This window comes from Amblyomma maculatum, chromosome 5, assembly GCF_055883805.1.
Source record: "Amblyomma maculatum isolate TAMU_Amacu chromosome 5, ASM5588380v1, whole genome shotgun sequence".
NCBI classification, from domain to species: domain Eukaryota; kingdom Metazoa; phylum Arthropoda; class Arachnida; order Ixodida; family Ixodidae; genus Amblyomma; species Amblyomma maculatum.
Window position 1 is genome coordinate 138,973,918 of NC_139348.1, and position 20,074 is coordinate 138,993,991.

A 20,074-nucleotide genomic window follows, 5' to 3' on the forward strand; every position below is an offset into this window, starting at 1 on the left:
CCAAACGCCACGCCTGCGTGTCGGTGCGGACGCCTGATTTTAGAGTTGAAAAGGAAAAAGGAAGAACTTGTTTTCTGCATTTTAAGTCTGCCTTCAATAGCAGCTGAGTTGTGTAAGATGACAGACAGCTAGTTCTGTCCGAGTTGCCGCCGGTGGAGAGCATCAGATGTGACATTCTGGATAGGAAAACAGTGTTGTCGTCACGGTTTTTGAGATTACCCGCCTTTTAAGGCCGCTCAAAAGACGTGGATCATTTTTATGTAGTTTCGAACACCGGGACAACAGTCATCTTCGGCTAAACCTAGTTGTGTCCTGGAGTCGTCTGCTATCACTCCTGCTATCGCACTCATTGTCGTAGGTTCCGAGATAGTGTCTCCAGCAGAGAGTAGTTTACGTTGTATAGAGCTATAGTTTGTAGTCTATAGCTCTGCAACGAGAAAGAGTGAAACAACGTCTTCCCTTCCGCTAAAGTCGGCCTTTGAAAGGTGCCTGGCGCCGCTTCTGCTATCCACATCGTCCTCGGCTTCGACTTGCTTCCAGCAGCAGCAACAACAACACAAGCGGCAGCAACAACAGACTTCCAAGTCCGAGGCCAGCGGCGAGTACCGTAGACCGTCCAAGGCTTGCACGCCCTCCGACATGCTTCTCGCACCGTCCGAAATCCACTTCCTGCACGACGACTCGGCTGGTTCGTGCGTCGTCTCCCCAGATGTCGTCGACGAACTGGGACAGCGGCTTGAGGAAAACAGAGGCCGTGTCCCCAAGATCCAGGTGGTCGAAAAGGACGGTTCCTGGTTCGCCCTGAACGACTCTTACCTCAGGGTTTACCGCGAACTGGAAAAACAAGGTCGTTGTCCGAGGGTCAACGTCACCGTGGTTTCCCTGAGCAAGGTTCCACAGGACCTGCAGAAAGGAATGACCGTGACGTCACCGACAACTACTGCTCCCCCTGTTCCTGTCCATACCACGTCGCCTGTTACCGCCGGTTCAGAGGAGACAATATGTGGAAAAGAACACGAACAGTGCACTAACGTTGCAACACCAACGAATACGACTTCATGTTCCGCCGCAGAGGCTCAAAAGGTTGCGTCGTCAGCAGCAGGTCGTCGACGACCCGAGGCACAAGGAACACGTGGTAAGCGGTCCTATTCTTTTTTTCTCCTGCCATTTAAGAAGATATTACAGAAGACAAAATAAAATCAACTTTGTAATGTGAACTACAAGGTGACAGGAGATTTCTAGTAAATATGCGGAGTTCGAATTAAGAGGCGGTCTTAATGCGCTACAGGTTGACCAGACCAAAGCACCAGTTCGTACAAACGGGTAGTTTCGATGAAGCGAATGCAGTATAGCGAGATCCCACTGTTTTACAGATCGAATCAGAGCACCTAAGTGGCCAAGTTTCCCTGTTACTCTTGAATACTTCATTTCGCACAACACGCCACATTGTGCTGCGCGGCGAATCTTCTTTTTGTAACCAAAGCACGCATAACTGGACTTCTACTGTCTTCATTTCTGTGATCAGTAAAATTCTTGAAAACTATTGGCTTTTATCAAACCCTGTTTCTCTTTTTCTCTCTCTTTTTTTTTTCCTTCTACGTCCTGTTTTGATTCAAAAAGTTACTTAGCTGAATTGGCCTTACACGATGTATTACAATGCACTGACAGCATCACCTTCGGTAGACAGCATTCAGTGAAATGTCTGCTTATATTTTGTCAGCTTGCTGTAAACATAACGTTTTAAAAACGGCAATTATGCGTAAAAAAAAAAAATATTGTGTAGAACGTGAGCGCTCTCGACACGTGTGTGTAGCCAACGCATCTTGTGAAACAAAAAGGGGGCTTCACCGCATCAAGGGTCATAGCGAGGTGAAGCGACATTTGGGAAGCGATGGGACTACATATTTCAATTCAATTGAGTTTATTTTGCCAGAAACCCTGGATGGGTCTTTCAGCTAAAAGCTGCCCAAGCAGCTTGACTGAGGCTGACGAGACCACTTCATGACAGTAGCTTTGATGTATCCGCATCTTTTAAAAATCTAAGCATAGCAGTAACAAGCATCAGCCGACTCAGACTTGAGCAGTAATCTTCGAGAGCCAGAATTTTATTCTACATAAGAAGTAAAGAGATCACTACGGGCTTGTTGAATCCGACCAAGCATAGTCGATCTTCTTTACAGAGGCAGCGGCTGCAAAAACGCTCGAAGTTGATGTGAAACAACTATCCTCACTTCCAGAGCATTTGAACAACAGCGGCACGGCGACAGGACCCCTCCACTCTCTTTCACAGCATCTCTGACGCCAGTTGCGGTCACATAGGCCCTGAGCTATTTTCTTCCGACGAAGAGCACACCTAAAATCTAAGCAATACTGGAACTTCTGTTCGCTTACAAGTGATCCAAAGCATGGAGGGCTTCATACATTTCTTTGTAAACGTGCTACACTGACTATTTCTCCGTGCTTTGGGGACTGATACTCTTGTGAACTGCACGGCTCGTGTTGTTTTGGGAGCGGCTTTATCGTTCCAAGTCTTCCCACTGTCTCAACGGAGCCGACAGGGGGCCCTGCGGAGGCGGTGATTGATGGTGTTTCCGAAGCCTGATATGCAGAGGAGCTTCATCGCTATTGCGAAAGAACGTATTCGTTTTTTGTTTAAAAAAAACAACAACAATAAAGTGAGCGCGAAAGCCGATAAACATGCGGCATATAAAATAAACACAGTGTAGCACACTTACAAAGGAATGTATGAAGAAACACAGCGTGAGCTATTCGCGGACGACCAGGTACACAAAAGCGGTCTGCGGCGACAAAGGGACGCTTCAAAGAAGCCAGGCTAGCTCGGTATACTGACGCGAGATACATTACCGAGCCTCGGAGCGAAGCAGAAAGTAAAAACACGCCAGGCAAACGATCGGCGCCCACAATGCGGTGGATATTACAGTGTTCGAAGCTGTTCCGGCAGACGGGACAGAAGGTTCCAAGGACGTGCGGAACAATAGAAAGCACGCACCTAACAAGCAGGTGCTTTTGTTCCTCCGCTCTTCCTTCATTCATTCACGCTTCCACCGCACACAAGAAATGCACCGCGATGCTCTCTCATCCTTCTATTCTTTCTCTCCGACATGCTTCACGCGTCGAAGTTTTATGCACTCCCTGTCTCGGAAAAAAGAACTGTGCAGTACAGTGGGAGCCAGAGGTGAAATTTTCGTTTTTCAAAGCGAGCGGCTGGGCCAGTAATGTCTCCGATGGCACAGCGCGGTGGCTCAGTTGCTGTAATGTCTCGGCTGCGGAGGTTGCGTTTTGGTGAAGTCGAAGTGTAAAAGGCGCTCTTGTCGTTGTGATTTTGCGCTATAGAGCCAGTGCAAAGAGAATCTCGGTTTGGCCTGTATCGATTGCGTATCGCGCTCTCAGAGGTTGCGTTATACTACCATTCACTTCAATACGGTGGCAACTCGTCCCTGATAATAAGAGTATCACAACCCTGTGTCGAATGTCGGGATAATATGTAAAACCAAATTTTCTCGTCAGTAATCTAGATTTTTTTTTCCCGAAAAAAGGCCAACACACTCGAAAATAGTCAGGTAATCAATTGTTACTCAGATCAATAGTTACATGCAGTTGTTCCGAATACATTTAAGGAATTCCAACTGGTTCGCACGAGTTCGGAGCCCACCCTCCAGTGCCGTACAGCATGTATACCATACCATACCATACCATACCATACCATACCATACCATACCATACCATACCATACCATACCATACCATACCATACCATACCACATCATACCATACCGTGCCGTACCGTACCGTACTATACCATATCATACCGTTCAGTTCTGTTCCGTACCGTACCGTACCGTACCATACCGTACCGCACCGCACCGTACCATATCATACCATACCACACCATACCATACCGTGCTGTACCGTACCGTACCATACCATACCATGCCATACCATACCATACCATACCATACCATACCATACCATACCATACCATACCATACCATACCATACCATACCGCGCTGTACCGTGCCGTACCATACCATACCACACCATACCGTGCCGTACCGTACCGTACCATACCATACCATACCATACCATACCATACCATACCATACCATACCGTTCAGTTCTGTTCCGTACCGTACCGTACCATACCATACCATACCATACCATACCATACCATACCATACCATACCATACCATACCATACCATACCATACCATACCATACCGTACCGCACCGTACCATACCGTACCGCACCGTACCGTACCGTACCGTACCGTACCATACCATACCATACCATACCGTGCTGTACCGTACCGTACCATACCATACCACACCATACCATACCGTGCTGTACCGTACCGTACCATACCATACCACACCATACCATACCGTGCCGTACCGTACCATACCATACCATACCATACCATACCATACCATACCATACCATACCATACCATACCATACCATACCATACCATACCATACCATACCGTTCAGTTCAGTTCCGTACCGTACCGTACCGCACCGCATAACTACCTAGCTAGTTCTACCCTGAGTGCTGCACCGTTCTGAGCAAGCCAAAGTGCACTTAACTTCCTGCGCAAGGCACGTTGGAACCGCATCGCGACAGTACCCCATTCTTTCATCTTCGTCCAAAAGGCCGCCGTGGCCTCATTAAAGATAAAGCCGCGACGTCGTAACGCATATACTCAGTCCTCCTCTACGTTGCGGCCTTTTATCTTTTAAACGGAGTTAAGCCCCTCCCGCCTACACGAAGGCCGCCTCGGCAAGGAAGAACACGCTTTATTGATTTTCCCCTCAGTGATCGAAAGAAAAGTGTTGAAACGTTGCCTGCCTGCGAAGCGCCGCCGCCACGGCAACTACAGCAGCTTGGTGCGCGCGAGCGCCAGACGCGTCGTTTAACGTTATCCCCGTTTATCTTTTAACTCAAGATTGATGTTTCGCCTGTGCTAGCGCCGAAAGCAGCTCCGCGGTGAAGAAAGAGTCTATCATTTTCCATCGTCTTCAACAAAAGCTGATGCTAGCGGGTGAAATAAAGGATTTTAAAAATGGGCGGAGCTGGGGATGAGGTGGGGTACGATGAGAGTCATCTTTCCGAGGTACCCTTCCCTCCCCATCCTCTCTCTCTCTCTCTCTCTCTCTCTATGTATTTATATGTAGCTTTACCTATATGTTGGTAGCTTTCTTAAAGGGATGGCGTCCGACCAGGGAGTTTTCGAAACAAGTCCTTTTTACACATCCCCTGAATCCCTCTTACCAGTACCAGGTCTTTTGTAAAACGAGCTCCTTCAAGAAGGTATTACGCTGCGTGTGTTGCTCAAATTATTGTTCACCTCACAAGTTGAATAACAGGCGAATATTATATAGAGCGCGCAGCTCAAAGCCCGAAGCGATCAACTAGATGACGGTGTACAATGCGATGTCGCGACGCGCACGTGCTAGGTTTCATTACTTTCCTTTTGTTTTTCGTAGGCACTGTCGAGCTGTTAAAAGCCGTAACTACTGTTCACATACCGAGACAATGTAGTTCGGACTTGCCCTCCGTCTCGCCCTCCCTTTGCGCACACTGTCAAGAAGCTGAATAAATTAACGGCGATGGCACTTACCTGCCGTTACCTCTTGTACAAAGCCGTCGAGCTACCACCTATAGCGAAGAATTTTGCAGAAAATGTTTATTTTTAGCCGGCAGGCCAAGGCTGTACGGCAGTTCAGCCGAGGAACGAGAGATGGGATGGTGAAAGAGGGTGCTCAGACTCGCTATAGAACACGGGGTCGTTATAAGAGGCACCGTGACGTACGGTTCACCTTGAACGATCGCCTGAGGCGGCTAATAAAAGAACAAAAAAAAAAAAGACTAGAAATACCTAACGGGATTAAGGAGTTGCGAAAGCCTCGCACACTGTCTTAGAAGTACCATTCCAAGTTGTGCAATGAAGCCAGAAGCGAGGCAGAGGAGAGCGATGGGAAGTAAATCCGTAAGTAAATAAATAGAAAAAGCGATGTAGACGACTCGAGGAAAGGAAGGCTTAAGCGACATAGCAAGGTTTCGTATAACCGCTAAGGGATTCTTGACGCAAGTTCTACGATATCCCAGCTCCTCGTCGGAGCTTCGTTGCGAGGTAGCGGTGGTTAATCGACGTGTAATTACTCGGCATGGTTTCTACTTCTAGAGCAATCAGCGCGTTCTGTACAAGCTTCTATACGTGGTGCCCGGTTATATCGATAATTACAAACCATTAAAATGTTTTGCTTTGTTTTCAGTTGCTGCAGCGGAACGCTGTGTTCTCTCAGCCCGATGTAAACTTTTTTTTTTTTTTTTTTTTTTTTTCGGAATCTTGAAATAATGACTGTAATGAGGTTTCTTTCGGCGTGGCTCATACGAATATGCAAACTTTCGAATAGCAATGCAAATTTTCACGTACTCGATCGTTCGAATGAATCAAATAGTGTATTTTGAAAATCATTCCAACAGAATCAAATACACGTTTCGAATTAATGGAGCGAGGTTCGAATGAGGCTGGGCGAAGTAATTTTTCAGTAGCGTGCTTTTTTGAGCTTGTTGGTACATGATTCCAATACACTACAGCGCAGAAAAAGACGAGGACACAAGAGACGAGAGACGAACACCACGAGCGCTAACTTCCAACAAATTTTATTCTCCTGAAGCATCATATTTATACGGCAGAAAAACAGGAATCACATGTGCCAACAGTATCAATTCCTTAGAAAGACGAGCTCTTTATCTGAGAGGAGAATGGAAGGTGTGCTTACACACGCGCATTCTGAACTATTTATCTTTTCGGCTTCAATGATTTCGCGCGTTACCCTTTCTCTGCTTTTTCCTATTACCACACTTTTATCAAAGAAAGGCTTACAGGCTTTTGATTTGCATTCGAGAATGTGGTCAACCAGCGATCCGCCTTGCCGGCCGTTTCTGACGTTGCGAGCGTGTTCCATTAGGCGCTCGTTCAGACATCTCCCCGTCTGGCCGATATAGTGTTTCCCGCATGACAAGGGAATTTTATATACAACACCTTCATCGCACGTGACGTACGGCTTCTGGTGCCTAATTGCGCATCCGCGCGCTTTGTTGGTGTTGGTTTCTTTCAACTTGCACAACGTAGAAAGTTTCTTCGGCGCCGAGAACACTACGGTCGCATTTGCTCGTTGACCAATTCTTTTCAAATTGTGAGAAATATTGTGCAGATACGGTAATACAACAAGGTTTTTCCGTTCCCGAGGAACCGGATTTGGGTGGCATTGATTTTGTGGTTTCATTACTCAAGCTACCGAATGCTTGTGGGCTCAACACCTGCTACAACTACGGGCCGACCTTTCGAGCAAGACGAAGACAGCCCGGAGCACAGTCCACACCCTGGAGGCCCTGGATCTTCCAGATGACGTGTAAAGAGTTCTATCGTTGGTACCAAAGTTTGCTGTGGAGCCCAAGCCGTCAGCTGCACAACTACTTGCGATGGTACGCCAAGTACCGCAGCGTGCAACGTAACTGGAACACGACCGCTGCATTTCAGAAGGAGTCGACGTTTTGAAATGCTCAAAGCCAGAATCTTCCAAGCTACCCCTCAAGCGCGTCGAGTCCTACATCAAGGAACAGGACCTGGTCGTGTTGCCGGCTGACAAAGAAGGTGGTTTTGCGATTCTGTCCTGTGAACTTTACAAGTCGAAGGCGGACGAAGAGCCATGTCTTCTGTATTTAACTGCCGCAACGAAATAATGATGTCAAAAGTTAAAGCTAAAGCGAAGAAGCTATGCAACAAGTTAAACCTTACCAAGCTGGCTAAAGAAATAGGCGATGCACGAAAAGATTTTTTAGACGTGTTTTTCAGTACAAAAACCCATAAACCGGAAAAACCATTCAGAGTGATCATTTCTGAAACTGGCACATGGCAAAAAACTGTTTCAATGTACTTACAAAGCAAACTTAACCTTTTGCCGTTTGACGATCCGTTTATGGTTAAGAAATCTGACAACATTTTAGACTTCGGTCGCGCTCTGATGACAGCATTGTTGCATTTTCTGTGGATGTTGCGGCTGTGCTGTGTAGAGGAGTACATAGATGAGTTCGGGTGTGTTGCTTTTCAGAACTCGGCGGGTGTCTCGGCGAGCAGTTTTTTCAGAAATTTTAGCTATGTACTTGCAGTCAACGTTTGTTAACTGGAAAGGAAAACCCTACCTTCAGAAAGAAGGAATATGCATCGGGTCGTGCATAGCGCCGATTCTGAGTAATCTGTTTTTATCCAAACTTGACAAGGCTGTTTCTAGCCACCTTGACAGCTTGGACGTAATCAAAGTCTTTAGATTTGTTGATGATTTTTTTATTCTTGTTAAGTGTGACCATGGCTCTCTTGAGCCAAAGGCTCAAAGCATTGCAACTATGTTAAAACAGAAGCTTGGGCATGTTGGTAATCCATGGTGTAGAACAGCGCGAAAAAAACGACAGGGACGAAGGAAGACAACAAGACGAGCGCTGACTTTGAACTGACAAGTTTATTGCATGCCTGCATCCATATATATGAACACGTTCACACACGTTTGTTTAGTTGTTCTTGTTTCTTTTATTGTGTGAACGTGTTCATATATATGGATGCAGGCATGCAATAAACTTGTCAGTTGAAAGTCAGCGCTCGTCTTGTTGTCTTCCTTCGTGCCTGTTGTTTTTTTTTCGCGCTGTTATACACATTGTAACTATCATGAAAGAGCATTTTAAACCGCTTGTTCTAACATGCGAATTGCCCATTAATAACTCCATTAGGCTTTTAGATATTAACTTTACCTTTCACGCTCATCACATATGCTGGGCCTATCAGCCGCGTAGCGACAAGCCGATGCTGCCATATCACTCCGCTCATTCTAAACTTGTGAAAAGAGGTATTGTCAATTTATGTTTTCAAAATGCTCTCCGGCAATCTTGTCCACACATGATGAGAGATAGTTTTCAAGAGCAGTCCAGGAGGCTGACCAATGCTGGATATCCCACCCATGTCCAAGTTTCTGTTGCCGAAAAACTTCTTAAAAAAATGATACCACAAAATCAATGCCACCCAAATCCGGTTCCTCGGGAACGGAAAAACCTTGTTGTATCACCGTATCTGCACAAGATTTCTCACAATTTGAAAAGAATTGGTCAACGAGCAAATGCGACCGTAGTGTTCTCGGCGCCGAAGAAACTTTCTACGTTGTGCAAGTTGAAAGAAACCAACACCAACAAAGCGCGCGAATGCGCAATTAGGCACCAGAAGCCGTACGTCACGTGCGATGAAGGTGTTGTATATAAAATTCCCTTGTCATGCGGAAAACACTATATCGGCCAGACGGGGAGATGTCTGAACGAGCGCCTAATGGAACACGCTCGCAACGTCAGAATCGGCCGGCAAGGCTGATCGCTGGTTGACCACATTCTCGAATGCAAATCAAAAACCTGTAAGCCTTTCTTTGATAAAAGTGTGGTAATAGGAAAAAGCAGAGAAAGGGTAACGCGCGAAATCATTGAAGCCGAAAAGATAAATAGTTCAGGATGCGCGTGTGTAAGCACACCTTCCATCCTCCTCTCAGATAAAGAGCTCGTCTTTCTAAGGAATTGACACTGTTGGCACATGTGATTGCTGTTTTTCTGGCGTATAAATATGATGCTTCAGGAGAATAAAATTTGTTGGAAGTTAGCGCTCGTGGTGTTCGTCTCTCGTCTCTTGTGTCCTCGTCTTTTGCTGCGCTATAGTGTATTGGAAGTAATTTTCTTTGATGACTGCTCGAAAAACAGGGCCCACACCGATGCGGCGCGCAATAATGTGGTGACCAATATGCGAAGAATATGGTTACCTGGTCCATTTGCGTGACAGCGTCTGTAATGTTAATACATTTCTACTTGCGTAATTTGATTCTCATAGAGGCTATATACTGCAGTGGAGACAAGTGTTGCGTCTTTTAACACGTGTACCCTTAACCCCAAAGTTAGCGGTCTGCCGCCGCGCCATTGCTGGCGCTTCATTGTTTGTCACCCTTGTTCGGTTTGTACAATTATCTGTAAATATTAGTCCAAATACTGGATTAGATGCTATCACTATTCGACTCTTATTTCATTCAATAGAGAAGCTACAAAATTCGTAATCGATTCGATTCCAAAAAAGAACTATTCACACAACCCTTAGCTTTTTTTTTTTACCTGCATAGCTGTTGCACTTTGCAGCAAAGCTGCTGTCATTGCTTCAATGTTTTTCACGATGTCCGGTTTCATGAGAATACTCACACAAATAGTGAATGTTTCTACAAATATTCGATTCGCATTTCATTCAGTTCTATCACTGTTTGGTTCGAATTCGATTCGGTTGGTAGCTAAATTATTTGTATTTGACTCGCTAGCTAATATACACTGTTCAAATTCGATTCGGTTTGGGAAAAGTACCATTCGAAACTCCCATATGTTAAACTGGTCTTAGAAGCCATCAACGTGTTGTTGCAAACTACAAAGGGATACTTTTTAGCGCTTTAATTTCGCATGATACTAGCATAGCAGATTTAATATTAGAGCCAAAAAAGAAACTTATGAACTAGATACCAAATGTTCTCATTTGTAGCTAATTCCTGAGTTGTGCAGATATTTATGCGATGAAACTTACAATCTTCTGGTTTACTGTGTGCTAATTCTACAATACATTATGATAATACTTGCTCTGTTAGTAACCTGGGAAGACGGGCGAGATTCCTCCTGTCAGGCATTAAAATCAAGCATTCGCTTCCCTCCAGCCTTGAGAGCTTGAGAGAGACCTGGCTCTCTCACATCTTGTCCGAACTCATGGATACGTAATTTCTCCGGCTGTAGTTCGTCATGACGACCTCCCAGCAACTGATCTTGGCAGCTCTGTTAGCGATGGGCGCGCGCTTGTGTGTGTTTCCTATTCTCCAACGTCACATGTCGCTTAGTCTCAGCTGACGTTGGAAACAACACTGTAGAATTTTTGTGTTTTTTTTTGTTCAATGGTCATAATTTTCCTTCATTTGTCAGGGAAGGTGATCGTACACTTTATAGCCAAAACTATCATAGGGACACCATCGGCGGAGAAGCCTCATACCGCCCCGCGCATTCAAGCCGGTCATTCTCCTACTTGTTGCTCGCAAGAACCATATATGTACAAAGAGTAACCGAGGAATTAACCAGATGGTAGCTTAATTATTACAAGCATCTGGACAGAAATGAGAGCAAATTGTGTGAAGCTACTGGCGATCATTGTGGTAGCCCTGGTTATCGCAAAATCTGCAAGTCTCACACTTTACTCAGATCTTACGCATTAGCAGAGGACAGATGACATTAGAGCGACAGCTTTCCCGAGCTTAGAATGTTACGTAGCAAAGCGTAAGCACTTGGCTCATCCCCCCCCCCCCCCCCCGCCTCTCTCTCTCTGTCTCCAGTTCTTTTGTGCGTCATCCTGTGTTCTGAATTACATTCATTTAAGAGGAACACAGTCCACAAATTGCGGCTATTTTGCTTTCAGAGCTGAACAAAACAATTTAAAAACGTATCCAATATTCCCAGACTTAATAGCCTTGCCACTAGTCCCGTCGCCGCTGCTCTCGATAAAATGTGACGCTGGACGCAGACGGCTTCGCTCACAGTCAATTTTTAAATCACCACACGCCTCTAGCAAAGCCAAGTTTATGCAACGCGCGTCTTCTCGTGTTAAAGCGACAAAGCACGCGTTCAGGGGCTTCCGAGTGAATTATGAACGAGGTGTCGCCTGCTGGCATTGTCTTAATGAAAGATGACTCGCGCTTGTCTTGCAGCGGCAAAGAAACATGGCTCGCGCACAATTACGCGTCGCAGTGCCCGACACGGGCCCCGCCGTGTCAAGTGTACACTGGGAACCCTTGAACCATTCGCTCGTCGCGGGCGCCAGCACAAATCCGGATTATTCACGGACCTTGGCTCTGGACAAGATTCATCCCAGCGTCGCGTAAAGAAGACTAGCGAAGTGATGTTTTTTTTTTTTATTTCGTTACTTATTTTCTTCCGCTCGACAGAAAGAGCTGAAAAGCGTCTTAGAAATAAGGTCCCGCTTTCCCCGTTAAAAGGATACGATGGGATGTCTGGAAACACGAAGACGGAAAAATAAATCCTCAGGGATAAGAAGCAAAACGAAAGAAAGGTACAGCGAACTAAATCGTGAAATGAACGGATGCACAAACACATCCGTCGCTCTTCCCACGCCCCGTCTTGAAAGAACATAAAGAAAGCAAGCGAGCTCAGAAAAAAAAAAAGAAAAATGACATATGATCGTCAGCTGATGCAAGGAAAATGCGTAGCGTTTCCCTTTGCATGACACGAGACATCACATACGTTCATTGACGTGCATGCTTTGCCTTATTTGCGCTCCTTTACACTTGTTGCGTGCTTCTGCTTGTCTCGCCCTCGAGAGAAGGATTTTCCGCCTGATGCTGACGGTCTTTCCGAAGGCGTTGCTGTCATGATATCCGCGCGTCTTGAACACTTTGCACGTCACTAGCTGAAGGTCTCGCTTTCTTAAAACCCACTCGTAAGCATCACGCACAACTCCTTTACACCGCCGTGGGAAATTGAATACAACCTCTTAAACAAACAGAAGAGTGGCACTCGGCGCACGCGAACTCCGCTCTGATTTCTCCGTCCCTCTTCTCAGTTAACTTTCTTCCTCATCTTTTATGGTAGCCATCCGCCAGGTTGTTACCATGGCAACCGTTTTCATTTTGCACATTCCTCAATTCTCGCCGGAACCTTCTCCGCCCATCGTAGCCACCTTCTGGATGCCACCTTCCTGCCTTTCCCTTGTCTCAGTTACAAGTGTGGGGTGGGATTTGCTCTTTCCAGTTGGTAACTTGCCGGCTGTGGCAAGTGTTTATATTTGATTTATATTACGATTTAAATTCAAGGCAGCTCATTGAAATTAATCAATGTAATTCATTATTAAAATAAGAAAACCCACGAAAATATATTAAATATAGGAAACGCGCCCGAACGATCGGTATTTCATCAGTTGTCTCCGCAACGCAAAAAATATTTGACTAGCTTCGCTACCACCGGAAATGTCGGCAATGAGAAAATATGCTCGTCTTCTCTCTCCGCATTTCAAAGCACGCGGATGCACACGAAAAATTAAAGAAAACAGGTTGCAATGACGCTTCGCCATCCGTGTCATTTGGGCGCGTCCAATGAGAGATCGCACCTAGGTTGAGGCCAAGGCTCAGAAACGCCCAAGAACGCACTGAGGTGTCGCCCTATTCGGTGGCAAGGCGAAATTTACAAAAAAAAGGAAAAGAAAAGGAGTTCTAAATTGCACGGTCCATGAGGAGCTTTCAAACTGCACTGTAATACTCATGAAGACTGAAGACACCTCCATGGATCTTCTACATCGAATACGACCTTTGAGGTTTCACGGCTAACTCTGAAGGTTCTATTGTAGCTTGCCGGACTGCATGGCTGCACCAGCCCTGTAACAGCTTTCTCTGTAAAACAAGCGAGCCTATGTCGAATGGTCATTGAGCAAAAAAAAAAAAAAAGAAAAAAAAAAAGAAAATAAGCGAATGTCCAGCTGCAAAGAGCAACGAATCGACTAGTGAAGCAGGAGAGAGCTTGTCGAAGTAAGAAAAGAAAGAGTGCAAAGACCGGACGTGATTTGGGCAGAACCTAATTAATCGATCTTAGCAAACGTACGAACGAGAGAGAAGCTGAAAAGAAATAAGAACAAAAAGCAAAGAAGACGATAAAGAACAGGGGGGAAGTAAGTGACCCGATGCTGTGCGAGAGCTCCAGGCGGCGCTCTCACAGTACACGCGGTTGAATCGGCGAAACACCGGAGTCAACAGAACCTCTGCAATTAGCAAGCGTTCCAGGACTGCAAACTTGTGGGAACCGTTCCGCAGAGGGCAAGGACGTGTCACCCACTGAAGCTGCACACTGTCGCGTATCTTGCCTTCTCCACATTGCCGCCGCCTTTCATTCTTGAAGTGCAGCACCCCCGCCTTGGTCTGTCGCAAAAGTTGGCTCTGCCTCAGCAAACCTAATTATGCGGTGAAGCACGCTTCGCGAGGTTCAGTACGCATGACTGCTTTCTACGCCTTTTCCTTTCACTGTTTTCTCATCGCAGCGCCGGCTATGATCCCCATGGAGTAAGTACTGGCAAACGAAAATAAAGAAACTGATCAAAGTTTTTTGAACGAAATATTCTTCTTTTTTGTCGATGTACCTTTACCGACTTTTAGCCTAGAGAAGGTATCAATTTTTCCTCAGATCCACTACCCCAGACCGCCGTCTATGAGAGCGTTTGGGCAGATGGATACACATGGCAGCCTTGCTTAACATCTCGCCCTCTGCGAATCTAGTGATTTTGCGCCTTGTATCCGAGTCGCTTTTTAGCGAACAAAGTTCGAGGTAATCGTCTTCATTAGCATACCTGGGCGAGCTGTGGTGCTTGCTAAGTTAACACGTTTTTTCGCTTTAGCTAATTACCGCGCCAGAACACTACGCTCTAGAAACTGGAACGCAGGCTGTTTTACTTTTTTTTTATTAAAACGGTCTCGTTACGTTTTGCACAATTCTTTAATTTTTTATTTAGCACTATCTCTAGCCGACTGTATACATAAGTGGAAGATATAATAGCCTTATAGTCGCATTTTTCTTGTTTGCGAGCCACGGAGTCTCAGCTTCAGTAATCCGCTTAATTAAGTCCGCGTCGCCTTTTGCGTCATATCACAGTCCGCCTAGTATTCCGTACTATGCTGCTTTTCTCGCCTATGTCGTCTTTCGCGAGTTTATATTAAGTATTTATTCTATTGCGTTGGCTGACTATGTTGCAACTTTCGCATGACCTGGTTTTCTCCTTTTCTGGGATGAAATTCTAACAGTAGGGGCCTTTGACTCCGTATCATGTAGAAGGAAAACATCTCGAACTTTGGTTTCGTTTAGTTAAGGGTGACCCCGCGGCGTTGAAACTCATCAGCATCTTGCTCATTTTTGGTAACAAGGATAAAGCGGGAAGGAACAAGTTTTTCATCTACGCACTTTACTGCCGTGTGTTAAGAGAACGTTTGACCAAGGACAAATCATCCATGGCTCGCTACCAATTAGGACTGAGGGGAGTAGAAACCAGTGCAGGTACTCAGCACTGTTTGATGGAGTGGTGCCCTCGGCTTACAATATATGGCATTCTAAAGAAATCCAGAACCCAACACCCAGTCGGAAAAAAAATTACAGAAAAATATCTGTCGTTACGACAGAATTTGTGTGCGGTTTTTGACGGGAAACTTGTGACAACAAAACGTTCTGTAGTAATATAAAATATTTCTGTAGTTACAACAGAAAAGTGCTACACAACTACAGACAACAGAAATGTACTACAGAAAAACTACAGAATTACAGAAAAGTACTACAGAACTACAGAAAAATTTGACATTTACGACAGAACTACAGAATATTTTGTATTTTTGACACGGTTTTGTAGTCTTTTTTCGACTGGGCAGCCATTAAATTATAAATATTGTCGGCCATAGTGATGGAATTCAAGCTTCGCAAACTGTCTCCTGTTAATTGATGTTAATGCACGGAACCGAGGATTATCATTTCGTGTTCGGTAAGAAGAAAATAAAAGCTGCACAAGAGAGACTGATATACAGCAGGCAGAACCTGCTAAATGGAAAACCGGGCAACATTTACAAAAAATTTCATTTTCAAACAAATAAGGAAAACGGAGTATTTAAGTTCTGAGTGCGCAGACAGCAGACTAAGTGTAAATAAATTGTTAGTACTACGAGGGGTCAACAATCAGAGCAGAATTTTTCGACTTGTGTTTTTACGAGGCCGCATATATTTGAGGCCTACTTTCTGTGACACCACACAGCGAAGTTGATGGTACGGCTTTCCATGACAACCAGGTCATCTGAAAACAACAACAACAACAAAAAACAACAACAACAAACAAACGGCGGGAAAACGTTTTGATATCACATCAGAATGACAGAAAATACTTCAGTGAGAAATATGACGCCACTAACGACGAAAAGAAAGCACTTTCTTTTGAAGTGCACCGCCTCATAACCTTGGTCTTCTTTGTCCGACTAAGACGCACATGAGATCAAGGCTTCTGCGCCGAATTTTCAAGCTACCTGAAACCACTTGCTCTCTCCGTCTGAGTGTCACAATTTATTTATACATTTAAGGATTATTCCCATCGATACAGAATGCATTTTATGTTAATTAGCTTGCCCTACCCTGTAACGTACTGCGTTAAGCCTCTCTCTGAGGCATTATTCTTGTTAGCTACTTCATAACGTTTTCGTATTACTGTCGAAAATTTGAACATCGGAATTCTATGATTTCAGTTCTATTTCCTGCAGCTTTTTCTTTTCGAGTTTCAATTTATACACAAATATTTTCTTGCAAGCTTCCTCTCTTCGCCCCCCTCTTGTACACAAAGTGGCTTCAACACGCCGGAAGAAGCTTTTGAATTTCCCGCCAGAAGCGTTCTCTCGCTGGCAAGCAAAATCAACTAAACGAAATATTCTTGCCCTCTGAAATCGCTGGTGATTTCTGAAAATAGCAATATTAGGTACTTTGGCGCTAGTTTCTATCATAATTAGAATGAGACTCCTACGGCCTCCGGAAATTATGGGGCATCAATATGATTGTTATACTACATGATCCATTTGGGATAATATGCTGAACGATGCAATCGAATGAAATTGTTACGACTAAAAAGACAATATATGTTTGTCTGGGTGGACTCGCAAACAAAAAAGGGCAGCTGAAAACCGCAAATAGACTTAAATGACCCCATTCTAAGGTAATGCCGGATGTGTGGACACTGTGCAAAACAACACCCGCATATGTTTTGGGCTTTTGTTTCTTAGCCATTGCTTTTTTGCTTTTTTGTATCTTCACCGGTGATGTCACCATTTTTCTTTTGGTTATAAGTTGTTTATTTTAATTCCTGGGGTTACAAAGCTATTTCAGAATGTCGTTAGCCTAACATCAGTGAAACAAAAAAGCCTCTAACATAGAGGGTTTTTCACATTTATACAACGTTAGCTTGCCTTTCATGAAAAACATGATTAGAACACATATTATTTTTCATGGTTCCGTCAAGTATGTTTTCGCGAAAGGTGTGATAACCGTAAATATCTACGAGTTTAAGGAGAAAATAGTTGCAGTCTTGAAATACATATGATGCTTAGCGACTGAAAAAAAAAAAAGAAGCAAAAAATGCCTCATTCAATGCGCTGACAACCCTGTGAAGATAAGACGAAGTTTAGCAGCTTTTTTACGCATCCGGCTGAATTGCATTTGAGATTGTTGCAGGGAAGAAAGTAAAGATTGAAACGTAAAAAGAATGATATAATGGCGAGCATGTTAAACACCAAGAAAAATGGTAAGGGTAAAGCCTTAACAACTGAAAACAACTATTTTAAATGAAAGAAAGCGGAATCACACACAAACAAAAAGGCAGACAGCCATAAAACCTAAAGGAAGGTGCTTTCTTACTGTGCATGCCAATGTCAGTATGTAATGTCAGTGCATGTTGAAACGTGAGGTTGAAATTTTCGGTGCCCTCCACTACAACGTCACCCATATCCCGAGTCGCTTTAAGGCGTTAAGCTCTATAAACTAAACTAAAATAAAAGAAACAAAGCAACAAAATGAACTTGATTAAGATTGAAAACGCTATATTCAAAGGCTGGGTGCAAAATAAATTTTGAAATTACGCTGCAGAAAACGCGAACACTGAGTGGTAGCTTCCTTATTAAGAGCAGTATAATTGAAATAAAAAATTAAAACGCAAATATGTTGCAACTTCCTTTCAAAACGTTTCAGTTCCCAACAAGACGCGTTCTATCTCGTGGTCTTGTAATGAGTCCGTTCTGAAGAGTGTTTTCGCCTTTGGATTCCATGGTTGCACCAAGTTGGCGAAAAAAAGGCTTTCGAGAAAGACACGCGTAAGAATCGCGAACACGCTCTGCACTCACGCGACCTTGGTCGAGCTTATAAGCTCAAGGCCTTCGCCATATGGCGGCCTCCAACCGCCACTTTGGACTTATGTGCCGTCGCAGCATTTTGGGATAATGCGCGCCACCGCGAGAGCGGTCTCGGTTAGTCGTCCTAGCACAGGCTCCGGCTGCTCAGTATATACAGTGCATTAGCACCGCCACGAGTCCGAGTACTGGCGCTCTGACTTTGCTGAGAGATGACTGCAGACATTGTGAGCGAACGTAGATGATGTAGCAGATAGCTAACCTGCCGGCCGTTATCAAGATGTCACTCCGAGTCGGCCTTCCGACGATGTCGTTTTACCGGACCGCACTGTGGCCAGAAAAAGCGATTATTACCGTGCTCGTAATTTCCGACGACCCCAGAACGTCGGCCGAATTTTATTGCTCGACCCAGGCATAGCGGAACAGTGGTAATTACTAGCAGCGCACCACATCCGTTCTCCGCTTGCTCTGCCGTTATCGTGGCATCTCGTTCTGGCAGCATGTTATTTCGCTATCCGCAAGGTCACGTGCTCAAGTTGTGATTAGCGTGCGAACTTCATATGAACAAGCATTTTATTTTTTTTTTATAATTTGCGACAATGAACCGTTTTACAGGTTATGTTCACACAGTCTCAGTCGCTGCAGCATCCACTACTGGGTTCCTCGTAACCAAAATTCAGCTTGTGTTCAGTTTGACTTTTATCTCTCACAGGGTGCATCCGTGCTTAAAATCAAATCGCCGAGTTTTTAACCAAGCTATATGATGTTGTTACGTCGAGTACAGTTATTCAACACCGAATGAGGAGTTAGTGCGGAGAGCTAAGAGCTACGCCTAAGAGACTAGGGATTATCCAGTCGCGCTAAGATGTGTATGTGTGCGTGCGTGTGTGCGTGCGAGATGAACGAATAAATGACATTACATTCCGTCTTTATGGGTACCTCTTTGTAGCGGCCTTGCCAATAGTGGTCGCAAACTAAAGGTGAACTAAACGCTTGGTGGAGCGCGTTTAGTTCCCCGGTTTTAGTTGTTACTTTCATTGCTAACAGTTCTCCAGTTCGCACTTTATATAAAACACTAGTCACCGGCACCTCGAAGACCGGGCTCTACATTGTCATACAAAAGAAGCGGAGTTTACGAAGGCTTTGCGAGTACAATGGCCTATTTTATCTCCATTTTTGACATTAGCATGCTTGCTGCGCTTGAGCGACTTCGGTACAAATGTGATACAATACAAGCTGGATGCAACAGCCTTGCATCCAGCTTAATGGCACCAGTTTTTATTTTGGGCTTATAATGGATTACCACTCTACAGTCGGGACAACTCAACTCTACAGTAACCGCCGCATGTATTCCTCCGTGACAGAAAGTAGTCCCCTGTTGAAAGTAGCTAAACAAGAAATCAACCAGCATACCAAAATATAAGCTCTAGAAATTTGATGCCTCTAGCTTGTGGGGTGTAGTCAAATATCAAAAACTAAGTTTATGTACGGTTCAGCGGAGTAACACATACTCCGCTTATCACGTCCCATTCTTAGAAACTGCTGCGTTTTAAGTTGTGTTCTATTATAGCTCATCTAGCTAGTTTATTAATGCGATAGTGTTAGAGGCCTTGTTCACTGAAAATCCGGCATCGGCGGCCGTCCGCCAGCATTGGAGTTGTGAGCGAAAAATAAAGAGTATGACGCTGGCAGCTGACATGGCCGAATGCTAACTGGACGTAGGGTTGCATGCCGTTACGTTTTGCAAGAGCTGCCAACTCGGGTCCCTCCTTTAAAATGGGATGGTGATAACCGTATCAGCCTGCTAGGACCCTTGCATTCACGTTACCCCTAGGCCACGCAGGCTCGTTCGTACAGCTTGGCTAAAACAGGACTTTATATTTGGGCTGGTAGGGTACGTTATCGCATCATACCCTTAAATGCGGAGCTTGGTCCCCCATAATTTTTAAGACGATAGAATAATTGATATTGATTCGGTTTACTGATCGAAATAATTTTGTAATATACCAGGAAACCAGTACGAACGATGC

At 44.7% G+C, this 20,074-nt stretch overlaps 1 protein-coding gene across 1 annotated transcript in view; it reads left to right on the forward strand.

Annotated features, from left to right (window-relative positions):
• The first annotated feature begins 277 nt into the window (after window positions 1–277).
• LOC146189731 (uncharacterized) overlaps window positions 278–20,074 on the forward strand; it is a 215,371-nt gene continuing 195,574 nt past the window's right edge. The window contains exon 1 of the mRNA XM_084603317.1: window positions 278–1,135. Within this exon, the coding sequence (XP_084459443.1) occupies window positions 640–1,135 (496 nt within the window). The 5' untranslated portion in view covers window positions 278–639. The remainder of the gene's footprint in view (window positions 1,136–20,074) is intronic.